The sequence below is a fragment of the Agelaius tricolor genome, unplaced genomic scaffold, assembly GCF_023055355.1.
Source record: "Agelaius tricolor isolate 1412-34295 unplaced genomic scaffold, bAgeTri1.0.p SCAF_64, whole genome shotgun sequence".
Taxonomy (NCBI): Eukaryota; Metazoa; Chordata; class Aves; order Passeriformes; family Icteridae; genus Agelaius; species Agelaius tricolor.
In genome coordinates, this window is record NW_027269324.1 from 267,833 (window position 1) to 284,259 (window position 16,427).

At 53.1% G+C, this 16,427-nt stretch overlaps 2 protein-coding genes across 2 annotated transcripts in view; one reads left to right on the forward strand and one right to left on the reverse strand.

The window, feature by feature from the left end:
* LOC139605317 (uncharacterized) overlaps positions 1–16,427 on the reverse strand; it is an 850,331-nt gene that overhangs the window by 114,876 nt on the left and 719,028 nt on the right.
* LOC139605303 (olfactory receptor 14C36-like) lies at positions 9,378–10,310 on the forward strand. Its single transcript, XM_071456665.1, has one exon. It carries the CDS (start codon positions 9,378–9,380, stop codon positions 10,308–10,310), a length of 933 nt encoding a protein of 310 aa, XP_071312766.1.

Here is a 16,427-nt window from a genome sequence, read left to right on the forward strand (position 1 = left end):
CTGGAGTGGCAAGAGGTTTTATTGTTCAATACTGTTCTTTGTTTGTGCTGGTGAATGCTTTGCCTGGTAAATAAACGTTTTTTCCACTTTTCTCCAAGGAAATATTTTCCCAAACCGGCTGGGAGTGGGGGGGATGGGGGGCAGGTTTGCTGCTTGAATTTGCTTTTTAGAGGAAACCCCTTTTGGAGGTTTTCTCCCAAATTTGCCCTAAACCAGGGTGGGGTGGTGGGGAGAGGGGTGAGCCTTAAGTGGCTGGATTGAAGGGAGGCTGGTGAGGGGGAACCCAAAACCCCCCAGCATCCCTAAGCAGGACCCTGGAGAGGGGGGGATCCCCAGGACCCATGGGATCCCCAGCAGCCCTGAGATGGGGGAACACCAGAACCCCAGAGGGATGAGACTGGACACAGGACACTCCTGGTGGCTATTTTTTATTAAGTCTTGATTTTTGGAGGTTTTTATGGATATCAGGTGACTTCTAGAGATGGACTTGGGCAAGAGAAATCCCCAAAAAAAGGCATTCACACCCTGTTTTTCCCGAAACCAGGATTTTCCCCAAACCATCCTGCAGTGACATCCCCCATGTCCTGCTCTGGGTGAGCTCAGTCCCAAACCTGACCCTGATCCTGGTCTCAATCTCACTCCATGTTTAGACACACTCACAGTTCTGAATTTAATCTTATCCCAGCCCCACACTCATCTAGCCCCAGACCCAATCCCAACCCCAGTCCTAAAGCCAATCCCATGTCTAGTCTTAACCCCAATCCCAGCTCTAATCCAAATCTCAGCCCCAACTCCAAGCCCAGCCCCAATTCCAGCCCCTTCCTAAATCCTCAGCCCCAAACCAAATCCCAGGTTCATCTTTTCTGGGGGTTTGGGGGTGTCTCTGTCCCTGTGCCCCCGATGATGTTTGGGTGGGGTCACAGCAGGGCTGAGAGGGACAGAGACCCCCCTGACCTCTCCAGGGGTGAGAAGGTGGCAGAGCCCCCCCAGCCCCGAGCAGCCTCAGCAGTGAGAGGGACACAGAGCCCCTGGTGCCCAGCCCTGCACAGGCATTGCCTGAGGCCGGAGGGATGGAGACCCCCCGAGCATCCCCCAGGGCCAGGGGACAGAGAGCCCCGAGCATCCCCTGGGCTGAGAGGGACAGAGACTGCCCCGAGCACCCCCTGGCACAGGGGTGAGAGGGAGGGAGACCCCCCAGGCATTCCCTGGGTGAGAATGATGGAGACCCCTGGGGAATGGCCTGGGGTGAGAGGGACAGGGACACCCCTGGGGAATGGCCTGGGGTGACAGGGACAGGGACACCCCTGGGGAATGGCCTGGGGTGACAGGGACAGGGACACCCCTGGGGAAAGGCCTGGGGTGACAGGGACAGGGACAGGGATATCCCCTGGGGAATGGCCTGAGGTGTCAGGGACGGGGACAAACCCTCCCAAGCCCCTCTCAAGCATCCCCCAGTCTGAGAGGCTCAGTGACCCCTTGAGCATTCCCTGGGCACTGGACAAAGTGAAGTTGTTTCTTGACGAAAATCAAACTTAAGCCTACAGAAAATGCCTTGAATTTACTCTTCCCACAAGTAACTTGTGGTGGAAACAAGAACAAATTGCAAAATTTAATAAACTGACCGTAGAAGTAATTCTGTGGCAATTCCAAAATCCATTGGTCCTGCACAGCTCCAGCTCAGCTGCTGGCACATTCTGATAAAAGAAAAGTGGAAATTCGGCCCAATACATTGCGATACCTCTTTTATGAAAAGAGTATGAAAAGGAAGGGAAAGCTCTGTGTAGATGTCACAAAGGTGACAGGGACAAAGAAAAAAAATTATTCTTAGATTTGGCAAAGCCCCCGGCCTGTGAAAAAGAAAAGGGGTGACAGCCAGGGACTGAGAGGGACAGAGATCTCCCCTGGAGTGGTCCAAGTGTGACATTGTCCCCTGTGTGTGTGGCCTTCCCAGGGTGGGAAGAGCTTCACCAGCAGCTCTCAGTTGACAGGACACCAACGGAGTCTCCGGTAAGAGACGCCCTGCAAATGCCCCAAGTGCAGGAGGAGCTTTGTGCCCAGCTCCAGCTTCAACCCCCATGGGAAAACCCATGTTGGAAAGAGCCCGGGTGATCCATGTTCCCTGTGATCCATGCTGGGAAGACACCTGTACCTTTTCCTTCCCCTGTCAATGACATGGTGTGGAATGAAGAACATGAGGGTCTGGCCATGGCCATGTGATTCCATTCACTCCCACCTCAGAACATTGCCAGGGGCAGGAAAGGGACTCTCTCTCCCTGAGGAGAAGGGTGTCTTTTCCAGGCAGGGGGAAATACGAAACTGGGTAGAGCCAGTAGTTGATGTTGTAGTTTTCCCTGTAAACAGCTTTATTTATCCCTTCTGTTATCAATATTGTTTCTGTTCCATTTGTTCCTTATCTCGTTGCTGTTCCCACTAAATTGTTCCTATCCCAGCCCCGGATCTTTGCCTTTTGTGCTTTCCATGGGAGGCGGGCGGGCAGCGAGGTTTTAGCGGGAGCAGGAAATTGGGGAATCCCATTCCTAAACCCCAGCCCATGGAGAACGAGCATCCCAGCTGGTGCCAGCCCTGGTGGCCATGGCAGCAGCCTTGGGAGCGGGTCCCTTGCTGGGGCTGTGGGAACCTCTTCCCTCTGGTGCCCAGGGACAGGAGTGGAGGGAACGGCTGCAGCTGAGTCGGGACAGGCTCAGGTTGGATGTCAGGAAAAGGTTTTTGCCCAGAGGCTGCTGGGGCCCTGGCCAGGCTCCCCAGGGAAGGGTCCCAGCTCCAGAATTCTCTGAGCTCCAGCAGCGTTTGGCCAGCGCTGCCAGGCCCAGGCTGGCATTGTTGGGGTGTCCTGTGCAGGGCCAGCAGTTGGACTGGAGGATCCTGATGGGTCCCTCCCAGCTCCGCCAATTCTGTGCTTCTGGGATCCCATGAGCCTGGGGATGGGACTGGAAATGGTTGCCATGGCAAAAAAATTCTGGCTGCAGGCCTGAGCTGGTGGCCATGGCAACCACCCCTGGCATGGGGTCTCCATGGAGCTGCCAGGGGACTGAGCATAGCAACAGGGGGCTGGTGATGGTTACCATGGAAACTGACCACAGCAACAGGGGGCTGGTGATGGTTGCCTGCTAAGGATCAGATTTGTCACAGGCCCTCACAGGGGCTCCATGGGATCTTTCCAAGAGTCTCCAGGCTGTTCCACAGCTGGAATGTCACACACAGAGACAGGGGCTCCATGGAGACCTCCCAGGCCTTTCTGGGGATGGTAAAGAGCCCTGTGGTCAGAGGCAGTCACAGCCATTCCATGGTGACATCCCAGGGCACCTTGGGCTGCAAAGGCACCGATCTGTCACAGACACTCACGGGGGCTCCACGGTAACATCCCAGGAGTCCCCAGGCTGCCAAAGAGCTGGGATGGCCCAGACACTCACAGGGGTTCCTGTCATGGCCACAGTGGGAGCTTCAGGCAAAGTTTATTAGAGACGCTCCTGTTGGGCCATGAGGTGCAAAAAGGATCCCCAATAGCCCCCACAGATCCCCAAATCTCACTGTTGGATCAGTGTTCCATGCTTTCTTTCCTATGGAAAAGAACCATCCTTCTCTTCCAGGTGTCCATGTCTGAGATTGGGATTCCACCTCTAAAATTCCCTATATCAAAGGGTTGCTCCCAGGCACAGCCTGCCAGTACCATCAAGTCTGGTGGGCCTTGGCCTCTGGTGGGTGCCCCTGCAACACTGGGGCTGGGTTCTTCCCTTCCCATGGAGATCACTGGCACACTGTGGGGACCTCATGGAACCAAGGGGATCCTTGTGGCACCACTGGAGCCCATGGAACCAAGGGGCCATGGTGACACAGCGGGGCTTCATGGAACCCAGAGACCATTATGGCTCTGTGGGGCCTGATGGAACCATGGAGACCATTGGCACCCTTCAGGGCCTGGTGTCACCAAGGGGGCATTATGGCACCTCAGGGCCTCAGGAAAGCAGGGGACCATTGGGACACTGTGGGGCCTGATGGAACCGAGGGAACATGGAACAGGTCTGGCAGGCTTGGCCTCCCAGGGGCCACCTGACAGGTCTGGCTGATGTCAAGGGCTGCCTCTCATCAGCTCCTGGAGCACTGGGGCTCCATGCTCTCCTTGCTATGGGAAAGAACCATCTGGCTTTTCAGATGCTGTAAGAGACGGTCTGAAGTTGCCCTCATTTGCCTCACGACTGTCCCAAGGACAGAGACCGGGACCCTGAGGACCCTGACTGGAGCTCTGGCCTGGCTGCGGTGGATGCTCACCAAGGGATTGTTTGCAGGTGTGTTTGCAGTGCTGCCATGGTTGCTGCTTCGAGCAGGGGGCTGGCAAAGGAGCAGCTCGCCCTCTATGCTGGCACCTGCTTCATGACAATAGCCCATGAATTTCCCCACCTCTTGGCCAAATGAACTTTCTGGGGTAACTTTGGGGGTCCCCCATGGGAAATCCTTCATCTGCTTGACGACCACCGTGATGGACAGAGATTGAAGCCCCCTCCCAAGGACTGAGACTGATACCCCTATAACCCTAACACGAGGAGGGGTTGGCCTAATTGAAGTGAGATGTTTGCCCAGGTGTGGTCATTGGACCAAGAAAACAATTGCTCTCACTCACTGCTGAGATTGACTTATCCTGTTTTGGAACATGGACTGTCTGTACCCGTTTTCAAGAGACTTATTCTTCATTGTCTTTTACCTGTTCCCCCCCCTCAGCAGAGGACTATAATAGACCCCTGAGTTAACCAAGACTTTGAGATTCTCCCTGACGTGACAAGACAGATCTATTGGCTGGACCACATGAGGATTTAGTCTCTCTGTTTGGTAGCTATATTCCCCCCCCTCTCTTTCTCTCTCTCTCTCTCCTTTATCTCCTTTCTAAATCCTTCTATTGCATTTGCTGTGGGCACTCAATAAAAGGTGCATTTATTTGATTAATACTGCAATCCCCTTCGTGTTGTTTTTTGCACTCTGAGATCAGTTAATGAACCATCACGACCCCCACTTGTATGAGCAGATTGTGACAGATGCCCATTGCCAAACTTGGTACTCTCCCTAAAAATTTCCTTAATGCAATGGTATCTCCCAGAAAAAAACCTGCCAGCTCTGGCTGGCCTTGGCCTCTGGTGGCCACCTCTCATCTGCCCCTGAAACACTGGCTCTGTTCCTTCATTCCTACGGAAAAGAACCGGTTTTCATGTCCAAGGGCCATAGACAAAAATTAGCATTTGGCCTCCCAATTTCCTTATTTCCAAGGATTGCTCCCAGACAAAAGTAGCCAGGACAGAAAGGTCAGGCTGGCCCTGTCCTCTGGTGATTTTCTTAGACTCTGAGCTGAATGTTTTCATTTGAAAACACCTTGGGTAGGGCCCAGAGATCTCCCAAGGAGGGGTTTTGAGGCCTCGGGCACATGAGCACTCCATATGGACAAAGGAGCTCTGTGCTCTGTGCTGTTGTGGTGGTTTTGCATCACGGAAGTCATGTTCTAAGAGGAGCTGCTAGGAGTTTCCTCCGTGTCTGACAAAAAACCCAATCAGTAATTATCTTTGAGAATTGAAAATCTGTTAAACCACTAAGGAAACTGTACACGCCTCTGTGAAGACACATGTTAAAGATGGGAAAGCCTGGGAGGGTCTCTTTCCCTTCTGTCTGTCACAGAGGTAACAAGGCTGACCCGGCCCCATCTCAGCCAGGCCGGGCCGGGCGGCTCCTGCCGTGGGGCCGGGCCCCTTCCCAGGGACCCCGCCAGGCCCCATCGGCTGCCGGGCAGGGCAGGGGAGGCCGCGGGGCCGAGGCCGGGCCAGGCCATGGCTGCAGTTGGGAACATCTGGGCACTGCTGAGCCCTGCCCCGCCGCCAGCCCGGGCCCGGCCAGGATCCGCTGGGCCCCAGGAGCAGCCCCGGGCCGGGCCGGCTCGGCCAAGATTCTGCCACCCTTGGGGCTCAGCCGCAAGCCCCGGGCAGGGGCAGGAGAAGCCATCGGCCCCCGGCCGTGTTGCTGCTGTGCTCTGGCCTGGCTGCTGAGATCCTGGCCCTGCCCCAGCGTGGCCCATCCTGACACAGCCCCAGCGCAGCCGCTGCAGAAACCTCCATCGTAAAACAGCACCGAGCCCGACCGGGGTCACGGAACCATCTGCAGGTCCCGGGTGAGATATGAACTCTTTCAGTGCTTCCATCCTCCCTTGAGAGAGAGAAAAGGACAAAGTGCAGGCACACAGAGGAGCAACATGAAGACACCGAGGTCAGTGAAGGGGAAGTTGAGTCCCAGATGGGAGGGATGAGGAGATGCCTTGATCTTGGGGTGAAATCCTCTTGTCAAGCTATGGGGAAGGATGTAATTAATATATCAGACTCTCTTTTTCTCTATAATCCATTTAAAATATGGGGAGATGACTTGTTCTGCAAAAACCTCCATGCTAAAGAAAGCAAATGTTGAAGTAGCTGTGATCCCATGAAAAGTTTAAACAGAGAAAGAGAGAAGAGTGCTGACATCCTGTGCCCTCATGGAGAGAAGAAGAAGATCTCTGTTGTCAGAGATGAAGATGATTTCAGAAATAGATGAAGAGAATCTTTGCTCTTCAACAGCTCATCTTTAAACTCATACCCCGTAAGTTGACATTCCCCACAGCTGTGGGAAAAGCTGTGAAAAATGGAAGGGATTTCACAATTGCAGATTTTCCGGGCAGCTGCTATTCATGGCAATTGAGAGCCACAAGTGAACTTTTTTCTTATGGAGAAGTCTCCATAGCATGAAAGAGAGACTCCTCTCCCTAAGTGAACTGAAGAAAGACTGTTCTAGATGGTGTAAACTGACTGAAAATTTCAGATTTTGTCTCCTTGCATTGTCAGTAAGAAAGAAAAGGTTGTAGGGAGAGGAGAAGTGTTCAGGTTCTTAGTACTCTTTCTTCTATTTACTGGTAATAAACTTTTCTATATACACTTTTAAAATTTTGAGCCTACTTTGCCCTTCTCCTAATCCTGTCTCACAGCAGGAAATGAGTAAATATATTCCAGGGAGTGCAATGGTAAATTAGCCAACACTGATCCCACTGAACTAATAGATGAATTGGCTGAGAAATCTCAAATTAACAAACCAAAATCACTCCAGATACATTCCTGATACACTGCATTAGAGCAGAGGGAAATCAAGGCAGAGCCATGGTTTGTCAGGACTTGCTGCATCCTGATGAGCCCTGTGGTGCATTTGGAGCTGAGCCCTTGAACCTCAGGGCCTGAGAGGAGATTGCACAAACCTTGCCAGGAGTCAAAGTCAGAAGAAAACCCCAAAGTGTCTCAAAGCATGAATGGGTCCAGCTGAGGTCCATCCCCAACACAGGCTCCTCATGGACTCCTTAGAGGAGAGAATTGGAGGCCAGGATTGGCCAAAAACCTCTGAGAGTCTCAATGTGGAAAGGAAATTCCAAACTACCTTAAAAATTTGAGAACCTCAAAGCATTACTGAGCAGCGCTGAGTGTCAGCACAAAGCTCTCAAGGGACTCATTAAAGCAGATAATTGGGGCCATGATTGCACAAACGTCTCACAGAGTCTGTATCAAAAGGGAAACCCCAAGTACCTTCAAATAACTGAAGTACCCTGAAGCATTAATGAGCCCCACTGAGTGTTGTTACTGACAAAGCCTCTCCAGGGACTAATTACAGCAGATAATTGGAGGCCAGGATTGCACAAACCTCTCAGAGACTCCAAGGCCAAAGCCAAACCCAAAGTGCTTTGAAAAACCTGCAGTCCCTGCAGGGAGCATTCAGGAGCCCCCAGGGCCATTGCTGAGCAAGGCTCCCCAGGGACTCCTTGCAGCAGATCCTTGAGGCCACTGGGATGTGGGCTAGGGGGAGATGCTGAGGGCAGCACAAGGGGCTGACAGTGCCCAGCCTGGCTGGGGCTGGGCCAGGAGGCCCCAGGGCCTCAGGACAAGGTGTCTCCTCCCAGTCCTTGCTGGCACAGACCCTGCTGTGCCCCAGGGCACCAAGACTTGGCTTCTCTTTGTCCCCACCTGTCATCACTGCCTGCAGTTCTCTGCTCTGCCTGGGGCCTGGGGACACTTGCTCAGTCGTGTCCCTCTCTGGGACCCATTAAAAGTCCAAGAAACTTTGGAGTTGGATTCTGCCTTGGAGTTCTGGAGAAGTTTCTTCAGCTGCCTCTCAGGGACTGATGTCCAGGGCCTGAGCACAAAGCCCCAGAGGCTGATTAAAGTCCTTGTGCTGTGTCTGTGCTGCTGAGCTGGGCTGGGCTCCTGGCACAGAGGCAGCTCCTGGTCACCAAGAAGAGCTTCAAAAGCACATTTCTCTTGATGAGCAGCTCTTGTGCCAGCCCAGCAGGGCTGGGGCACTGCCTGCAGCCAGCCCGGGCACAGCACAGAGGCACAGAGAGCTTCAATCAGTCAGGGCTGGGAAGGGGCTGAGAAGTGCCTGGGGCACAATCACTGCCAGCCCTTGGCACAGGAACCTCTGGCTGCAGGACAATGCAGCTGCAGCTCCTGGAGCCATCTCCTCAAGCTGCAACATGCCAATGCCTGCAGAGCCTGTGAGTACATTCTCTGCTTGTCTCTTGTGCAGAGCAGCCAGGGGTGCCCAGGGCTGTCCTGCAGAGCAGGGTCCTGCAGCCCAGGGCGCTGTGCTGGGGCAGGGACTCTGTTGCCTGCCAGGGACAGCTCTCAGCCAGCCCTGGCAGCTGCTGCCAGCACTGGGGGACAAGATCTGGCTGGCAGGAGAAAGCTGGTGAGGCTGGAAGTGTTCTTCTTGTGTGGGGAGGATGCTGCATTGTTCAAGGACTGCTCCCAGCATGGCATTGAACGTCAGAACATTTCCAAGTAGATTATACAGGGAGCACAGTGAGGCAGGGGCTGCATAAAAGGGAAAATCCTGCTTTTTTAATCTACTGCTCTGGGTTTCCTGGATGGGAAATTGCAGATAGATATTCATCTCTCAGTTAAAGCTGAGAAAAATGAAAAAATTTTCTCTCAGATCTGAATAAATTGGGCAGTGACAGAAATCAGCCCTTAGAGGCAGCATCAGTGTTGCTTCTCCAGCCTCCTCAGGATTGCTCTGACGTTGCCATTAGAGCCTGCAGAGCCAGAGCTGCCCCTGGGCAGTGCCTGAGCTGGGAGGGCTCTGCAGGGCAGAGCTGAGCCCCCAGGGCTGGGCTGGGCTCTGGCATCACTGGCAGGGCCCAGCCCTGGGCACAGGAAAGCAGCTGCTGGCAGGGACAGCTCCAGGCAGCAGAGCCCTGGGCAGGCAGTGGGGGGAAAGTGCCCCCAGGCTGTGCTGGGATATTTCAAGTCCTCTCCAAACCCAACTATTCCATGATTACTTTTCTTACAGATCCCCATGCCAATACACTGGAAATGTCCAACAGCAGCTGCATCAGGCACTTCCTCCTGCTGGCATTGGCAGACACGCGGCAGCTGCAGCTCCTGCACTTCTGCCTCTTGCTGGGCATCTCCCTGGCTGCCCTCCTGGGCAACGGCCTCATCATCAGCGCCGTAGCCTGCGGCCACCACCTGCACACGCCCATGTTCTTCTTCCTGCTCAACCTGGCCCTCACTGACCTGGGCTCCATCTGCACCACTGTCCCCAAAGCCATGCACAATTCCCTCTGGGACACCAGCAACATCTCCTACACTGGATGTGCTGCACAGCTCTTTTTCTTTCTGTTCTTCATCTCAGCAGAGTTTTTCCTCCTGACCATCATGTGCTACGACCGCTACGTGTCCATCTGCAAACCCCTGCACTATGGGACCCTCGTGGGCAGCAGAGCTTGTGCCCACATGGCAGCAGCTGCCTGGGGCTGTGCCTTTCTCTATTCACTGCTGCACACAGCCAATACATTTTCTCTGCCCCTGTGCCATGGCAATGCCCTGGGCCAGTTTTTCTGTGAAATCCCACAGATCCTCAAGCTTTCCTGCTCACATTCCTACCTCAGGGAACATGGGCTAGTTGCAGTTAGTGCCTGCTTACTATTTGGCTGTTTTGTGTTCATGGTTTTCTCCTATGTGCAGATCTTCAGAGTCGTGCTGAGGATCCCCTCTGAGCAGGGACGGCACAAAGCCTTTTCCACCTGCCTCCCTCACCTGGCCGTGGTCTCCCTGTTCCTCAGCACTGGCACATTTATCTACCTGAAGCCCCCCTCCATGTCCTCCCCATCCCTGGATCTGTCCCTGTCAGTTCTGTACTCTGTGGTGCCTCCAGCCCTGAACCCTCTCATCTACAGCCTGAGGAACCAGGAGCTCAAGGCTGCAGTGAGGAGACTGATGACTGGATGCTTTCAGGAACATTAAACTGCTGGAAAATTTCTGCAAATCACTTGTTGGTGATACTTCTTGTTGGTTTCATTTTGGAGATTTCTTTCCTTTGTTTTAGTTTTTTTCATATTGTCCACAAAGAAATGTCATTCCTTGTGCCATTTCTCATTTTGTTTCTCTCCACCTTCCCTGTGGCCACAGACTGTGTAAATGAGGGGCTGTGCTCTTTCTGTATTTAAAGGAAGTAAAGGATCTCCCAGCAAAGTTTTCTGCAGAGATGCCCTTGTGTTGCCTTCTCTGGAGCTGCAGCAGCAATGTCTGTGTGCAGAGCTGGGGGCAGATCAGTGCTGGCACAGCAGCTCTGCTCCTGCTGGCCACACCATTCCTGATCCAGGCCAGGAGCCATTGGCCTTCTTGGCCACCTGGGCACACTGCTGCCTCATGTCCAGCCTGCTGTCCATCAGTCCCTGCAGGTCCCTTTCTGCCTGGCTGCTCTCCAGCCACTCTGTCCCCAGCCTGTAGTGCTGCAGGGGTTGTTGTGGCCAAAGTGCAGGGCCCGGCACTGGGACTTGTTAAACCTCACCTTGTTGGATTTGGACCCTGGATCCAGCCTGTCCAGGTCACTGTGCAGAGCCCTCTGTTGCTCCTACAGGTCAACACTCATCCCTGGTGTGGTGTCATATGCAAAGATGTCCTTGGTTCCATGGGGTCCCTCAGTGTCACAAGGCCACTTGGTTACACCAGGCCCTGCACTGTCACACTGGTCTCCTTGGTTCCATGGGGCTTCACAGTACCACAATGTTCTCGTTGGTGCTGCAGTTTCACAGTGGCCCTTTGGTTCCATGGGCCCCAGGGTGTCACAATGGCCCCATGGTCACATGAGGTCCCACACTGTCACCATGGTCTCTGTGGTTCCACAAGTCCCCTCAGTGTCACAATGGACTCCTTGTTTCCACCAGGCCACACAGTGTCACAACGGTCTTCAGATTCCTCGAGGCCCCATTGTGTCACAGTGGCCCCTTGGTTACACAGGATCCTGCAGTGTCACCATGTCCCCTTGGTTCCATGAGGCCACGCAGTGTCAGAACGGCCCCTTGGTTCCACTGGGCCCTGCAGTCTCCCAATGGTCTCCTTGGTTTTGCAGTGTCAAAATGGTGAAACCCCTTGGTTACACGAGGCCCTGCAGTGTCACAATGGCCTCTGTGGTTCCACGAGGGCCCAGAGTGTCATGGGGCACTCCCTGGTTCCATTTGGCCCCAGAGCACCACCATGGACCCCTGGTTCTGTGGGGCTGCATGGTGTCACCATGGTCCTCTTAGTTCCACAAGGCCCTGCAGTGTCACAATGGCCCCAGAGTGTCCCAATCATCACAGAATGACAGAATCAAATAGGCTGGAAAAGACCTTTGGGATCATCAAGTCCAACCAATGCCCTAATACTGCCTTGTCACCCAGACCATGCCACTAAGTGCCACTGGAGAGGGACAGTGACTCTGCCACCTCCCCCCTGGCCAGCCCATTCCAGTTCCCACTTACCCTTTCTGTGAAGAACTCCTTCCTATTATCCAGCCTGAGCCTCCCCTGGCGCAGCTTAAGGCTGGGTCTTCTTGTCCTGCCCTCCAGCAGATCCACACTCACACCCAGCTTGGTGCCATCTGCAATTTGTGAATGCTGGACTCGATCCCCTCACCCAGATCATCAGTGAAGATATTAAACAGGACTGGGCCCAGCACAGATCCCTGGGGACAGCACCAGTGCCTGGACACCAGCTGGGTGCAGCACCATCCCCACCACTCTCTGGGCCCAGCCTCCAGCCAGCTCTTAAATCTCCCAGCCAGGAGGGAACCTGCCCAAGCCGTGGGCTGCAGCTTTTCCAGGGAATGCTGTCAGAGACAGAGTCAAAGGCTCTGCTGGAGTCCAGGCACACAACATCCACAGCCTTTCCCACATCCACAGGTGGGTCACCTGGGCATAAAAGGAGACCAGGTTGGTCAGGCAGGACCTGCCACCCCTAAATCCACGCTGGCTGGCTCTGATCCCTGGGCCATCCTGTGGGTGCCCTGTGATGGCACTCAAGGTGATCTGTTCCATAACCTTGCTGGGCACCCAGGTCAGGCTGACAGGCCTGGAGTTCCCCAGCTCCTCCTTCCAGCCCTTCCTGGGGATGGGCTCACACTGGCACCTCCAGTGCTCTGGGCCCTCCCTGCTGAGCCAGGACTGATGGTAAATGATGGAGAGCAGCTTGGGGAGCTCATCCACAGCTCCCTCATCCCCTTAGGATGGATCCCATCTGATCCCATACACCTGTGAGCATCTGAGTGGCTCAGCAGGTCAGCAGCTGCTTCCTCCTGGATTCCAGGGGGCTGTTCTGCTCCCTGTGCCCATCTACCAGCTCAGGAGAACACTTGTCCTGAGGACAACCTGTACTAATATTGAAAATTGAGACAAACAAGATGTTAAGTAGCTCAGCCCTTTCCTTATCTTTAGTTACTATATTCTCTACTGCATCTAATAAATACTAGAGGTTCTTCTTCTCCCTACTTTTGCGATAATTTTTTTTTAATAAAAGCCTCTTTTTTTACAGAAGCCATCAGGTTAAGTTCTAATTGAGCTTTCACATCTCAACTTTTCTTTCTGAATAACCCATTAAAATCATTAAATGCTTCCTGAGTTGCCAGTCCTTTTATCCCCCAAGTTCCCACAAAAGCTCCATGGGCAGCCAGGCCAGTCATTGTCCTTACCAGCTCATCTTTTGTCACACTGGGACAGGCTGCTCCTTCCCCCTTAAATTACCTTCTTGAAATGTGTGTCCTTCCTGGACCCCTTTGTTTATAAGGGGTGTTTCCCTTAAAATAATTCAGTACCTGATTTTCTATTCCCCAAATCAGCATCCTAAACAGGCCAAAGTCTGCCCTTCCTAATTCCAGTGCAGAAGTTTTGTTGCTGCCCTTCCTTCTTTCACAGAACATGGAAAACTTGATTATTTCATGGTCACTGTGCCCCAGGCAGCCTCTGAGCCCCACATCTGCCCCCAGCCCTTCTCTGTTTGTGAACAGCAGCAGACAGAGCTTTCCTTGGCAGTGGGAGTGTTACCAAACATTCCGTGAAACAGAAAACTCCTTAACCCCAGTGTAGCATTAAGAAGCAGCATTCTTGTTTCAGCTGGATGCACGGGGGAGAGCTCCTCCCAAAGCTGTGCATGCTGAGTACAGGAAAGTTTCTGTTTATATTCTGTATTTTGCTCACATATTCATTGATTGTCCTGGACTAAACATACATATGATAATCATTTCCCCAAAATCATTAACATATTGCCCCTCCCTTGTACCCATGTGTTCTTCTGTCCTGGGGCTCTCTCTGGTGGTCCCTGCTGGTCGTGGACCCCAATGTTCCAGTGGGCCTGGCTGAGCTGGCAGGACCCTGAGGCTGCTGAACTTCCAGTTCCCCTTCTCACACAATGGGCCTTGTGTGGTTTCCATAGACCTGGGGATGTGGAGAACAAGCTCCAGGTGTCAGCTCACCCAGTGGAGACAATTGATCATCTGGAAACATGAGGTCACAGAGTGGGCTATGACATCACAGAGTGGGTCATGTGAGGTCATTGAGCAGCTGTGACATCATAGACTGCCTCTGTGACATCACAGAGCCAGCTGTGACATCACAGGGCAGAGGTCTAACATCCCAGAGAAGACTAAGACATCACAGAATTGGCTGTGACATCAGAGACTGCCTGTGTTACATTAGAGAAGGGGCTGTGAGCTCACAGAGCAGGCTGTGACATCCCAGAGGGGCTGTGTGCCATCCCAGCAGGGCTGTGTCAGGTCACTGGGTTGGTCACTCCGCCCCAGCTCCCCCTCACAGTTTCTCCCAACAAGTCCAATGCTGTTCATGCCCAGCGGGGTCCCTGTCCCCCGGGATCCCCCCAGCCCACCTGGAGCCACAGCCTCCACCAAAGGATGTTCCACAGGATCCACCCCAGAGCCTGACATGGGGACAAGGGGCCAGGGCTGTGTCACCAGGACATCAAGGACGGGGATTATCCAGGTCACTGTGGGCTGGGTTGGGTTGCCCAGGGCAGGAAAGATGTCTGGCAGCTGGAGCAGGGTCTGGGAAGGGCCTCCAAGGTGGGGCTGGAGCCCTTGGGCTGTGAGCAGAGGCTGAGGGAGCTGGGCTTGTGCAGCCCAGAGCAGGGAAGGCTGAGGGGCTCCTCATCCCAGCCTGGCAGTGCCAGCGAGGAGGGGATGGAGAACACAGAGCCAGGCTCTTCACCGGGGGTCCTGATGGGAGACAAAAGCCAATGGGTGGAAGGGGAAAGAGGGGAGATCAGCCAGGACAGGAGGAGGTGAAATGAGTCAGGCTGGTTTCAGCATTTCCTCAGCACCAGAGCAGCCTGAGCTCCCTTCTCCATCCACCACTGACAGCTTTGCAAATCAGGAATTGTTGGAGCTGTTTTGCCCCCACTCCAGGATGAGCATCCTGATACAAGAACTTAATTGTGTTTAAATCTCTAACAGGAGCACGTTTTGTCTTAAATCACTTGTGGATGGTGGACTCATCAGATGCTGCTGGGACATTGCACATAGCTCAGGGAAGAGCGTGATTGTTATTAAATTGTGTCCTGTTCAACTGTGGTTTGTTGGCCATCAGGAGAAACTTTCTGTGCCTCTGAATCTCACCAGTTCCTGAATCCCAAAGGACACAAACCTGATGAGTTGTGGTTCCTACTCCAATGGTGGCACTTGCACCTCCCTCCATCCCCAGAGCAGAGCTCCCTTGTCCCAGAGAGTCCCTGGCAATGCAGGGATGAAGGAAACAGGACAGGCTGGGGGGATCAGGGGCAGGGCAGAGCCAAGGGGAAGAATGACTTTTGCATTGGATGGAGCTGTGCCTTCCCTTGGCTTTGTTGGCTGACAAGAAATGAACATCCCTCTGTGTCTCGGGCAGCTCCTTCTCCAAGGAAAGCAGGTGGGAGTTGGAGACAAGGAGCTGGAACCTGCAGGTGCAGCCTGGGCTGGAGGGAGCTCAGATTTGCACAAGGCTGCTCTGAGTGCCAGGGCTTGGATGGGGGAAATGGTGGGGTGGGGGTAGGGACAGAGTCTGATGGATTGTCAGCCAGGAAGGGTCTTGATTTTTATATCTATTCAAACTGCATGAGAAGGTACTTGGATTCAATGTCCATTGGAGATTGCACTTATCAATGAATTAACAGGAAAACAAAACTAACAGGACCTAAAAAATCTTTTCTCGCTGTCTTTTTAAATATCATGTATTCAGTTTGAATACACTACTGAAATCTACTTAACCAAAAAGGATTTGTAAATTAAAATCAAATGATTCCCAGAGGCTTGGCATGTTAAGGTGTTCTGAATGTTAATGAACCCTGGGATACTGAATTCCTGCACTGAAGAGCTGAAGGCTGAACAAGCCTCTGGAGCAGGGAAATTCAGCAGCAGCCTCTGCAAGTTGCTGAGGATGTCAGCAGCCCCCACTGAGGCCATCCCTGCCCAGAGACCGTGGGGGAATGGGCAGACAAGGAGAGCGTCCCTGGGGCTGGGGCAGCACAACTCAGAGGCACCAGCGGCTCCAGCTGGGCAATGGAGTGTGGAATGTGGCTGGGAAAGCCCTGCCTGGGCTGGGCCAAGCAGCACACACAAGCCCTGACCCCCATCCCCCAAACAACTCTCTCAAAGAGACATTTAAAAGGAATTACAATTGTATCCTCTTTTATATGCTGGAGAAATACCAACAAGAGATTCTCAGGTGCCCAAAAGAACCAAACAGACTTTACTGGGAGCTTTAAAAAAATTAGAGAAACTTTGGCAAAATGTTTAATATGACATTCATTCAACAAAAAAACACTTTTCAAAGCATTGACTTGGCCCATTCAGCTTCGCCAATTCTAAGACTGTTCTATTTAAATTTAATCAAAATTTGCAAGAAGAGGGAATTAGATGATGAAGACACAGAAAGAGAGAAAGACAAAAAAGATACAGAGAAGCACACGCAGAGCTACCAACTCCTGGAATCCAGCACTGTTCAGATGGAAATTCCAAGAGGAGGGAGGGTCAAGATGTGTGCTTGCCTTGTGGTCAGCCTTCAATAGCCCTTGGTCTCCCTGGGCCCTTCCCCCAGGTGGGGCTTGGGCTCATTTGGT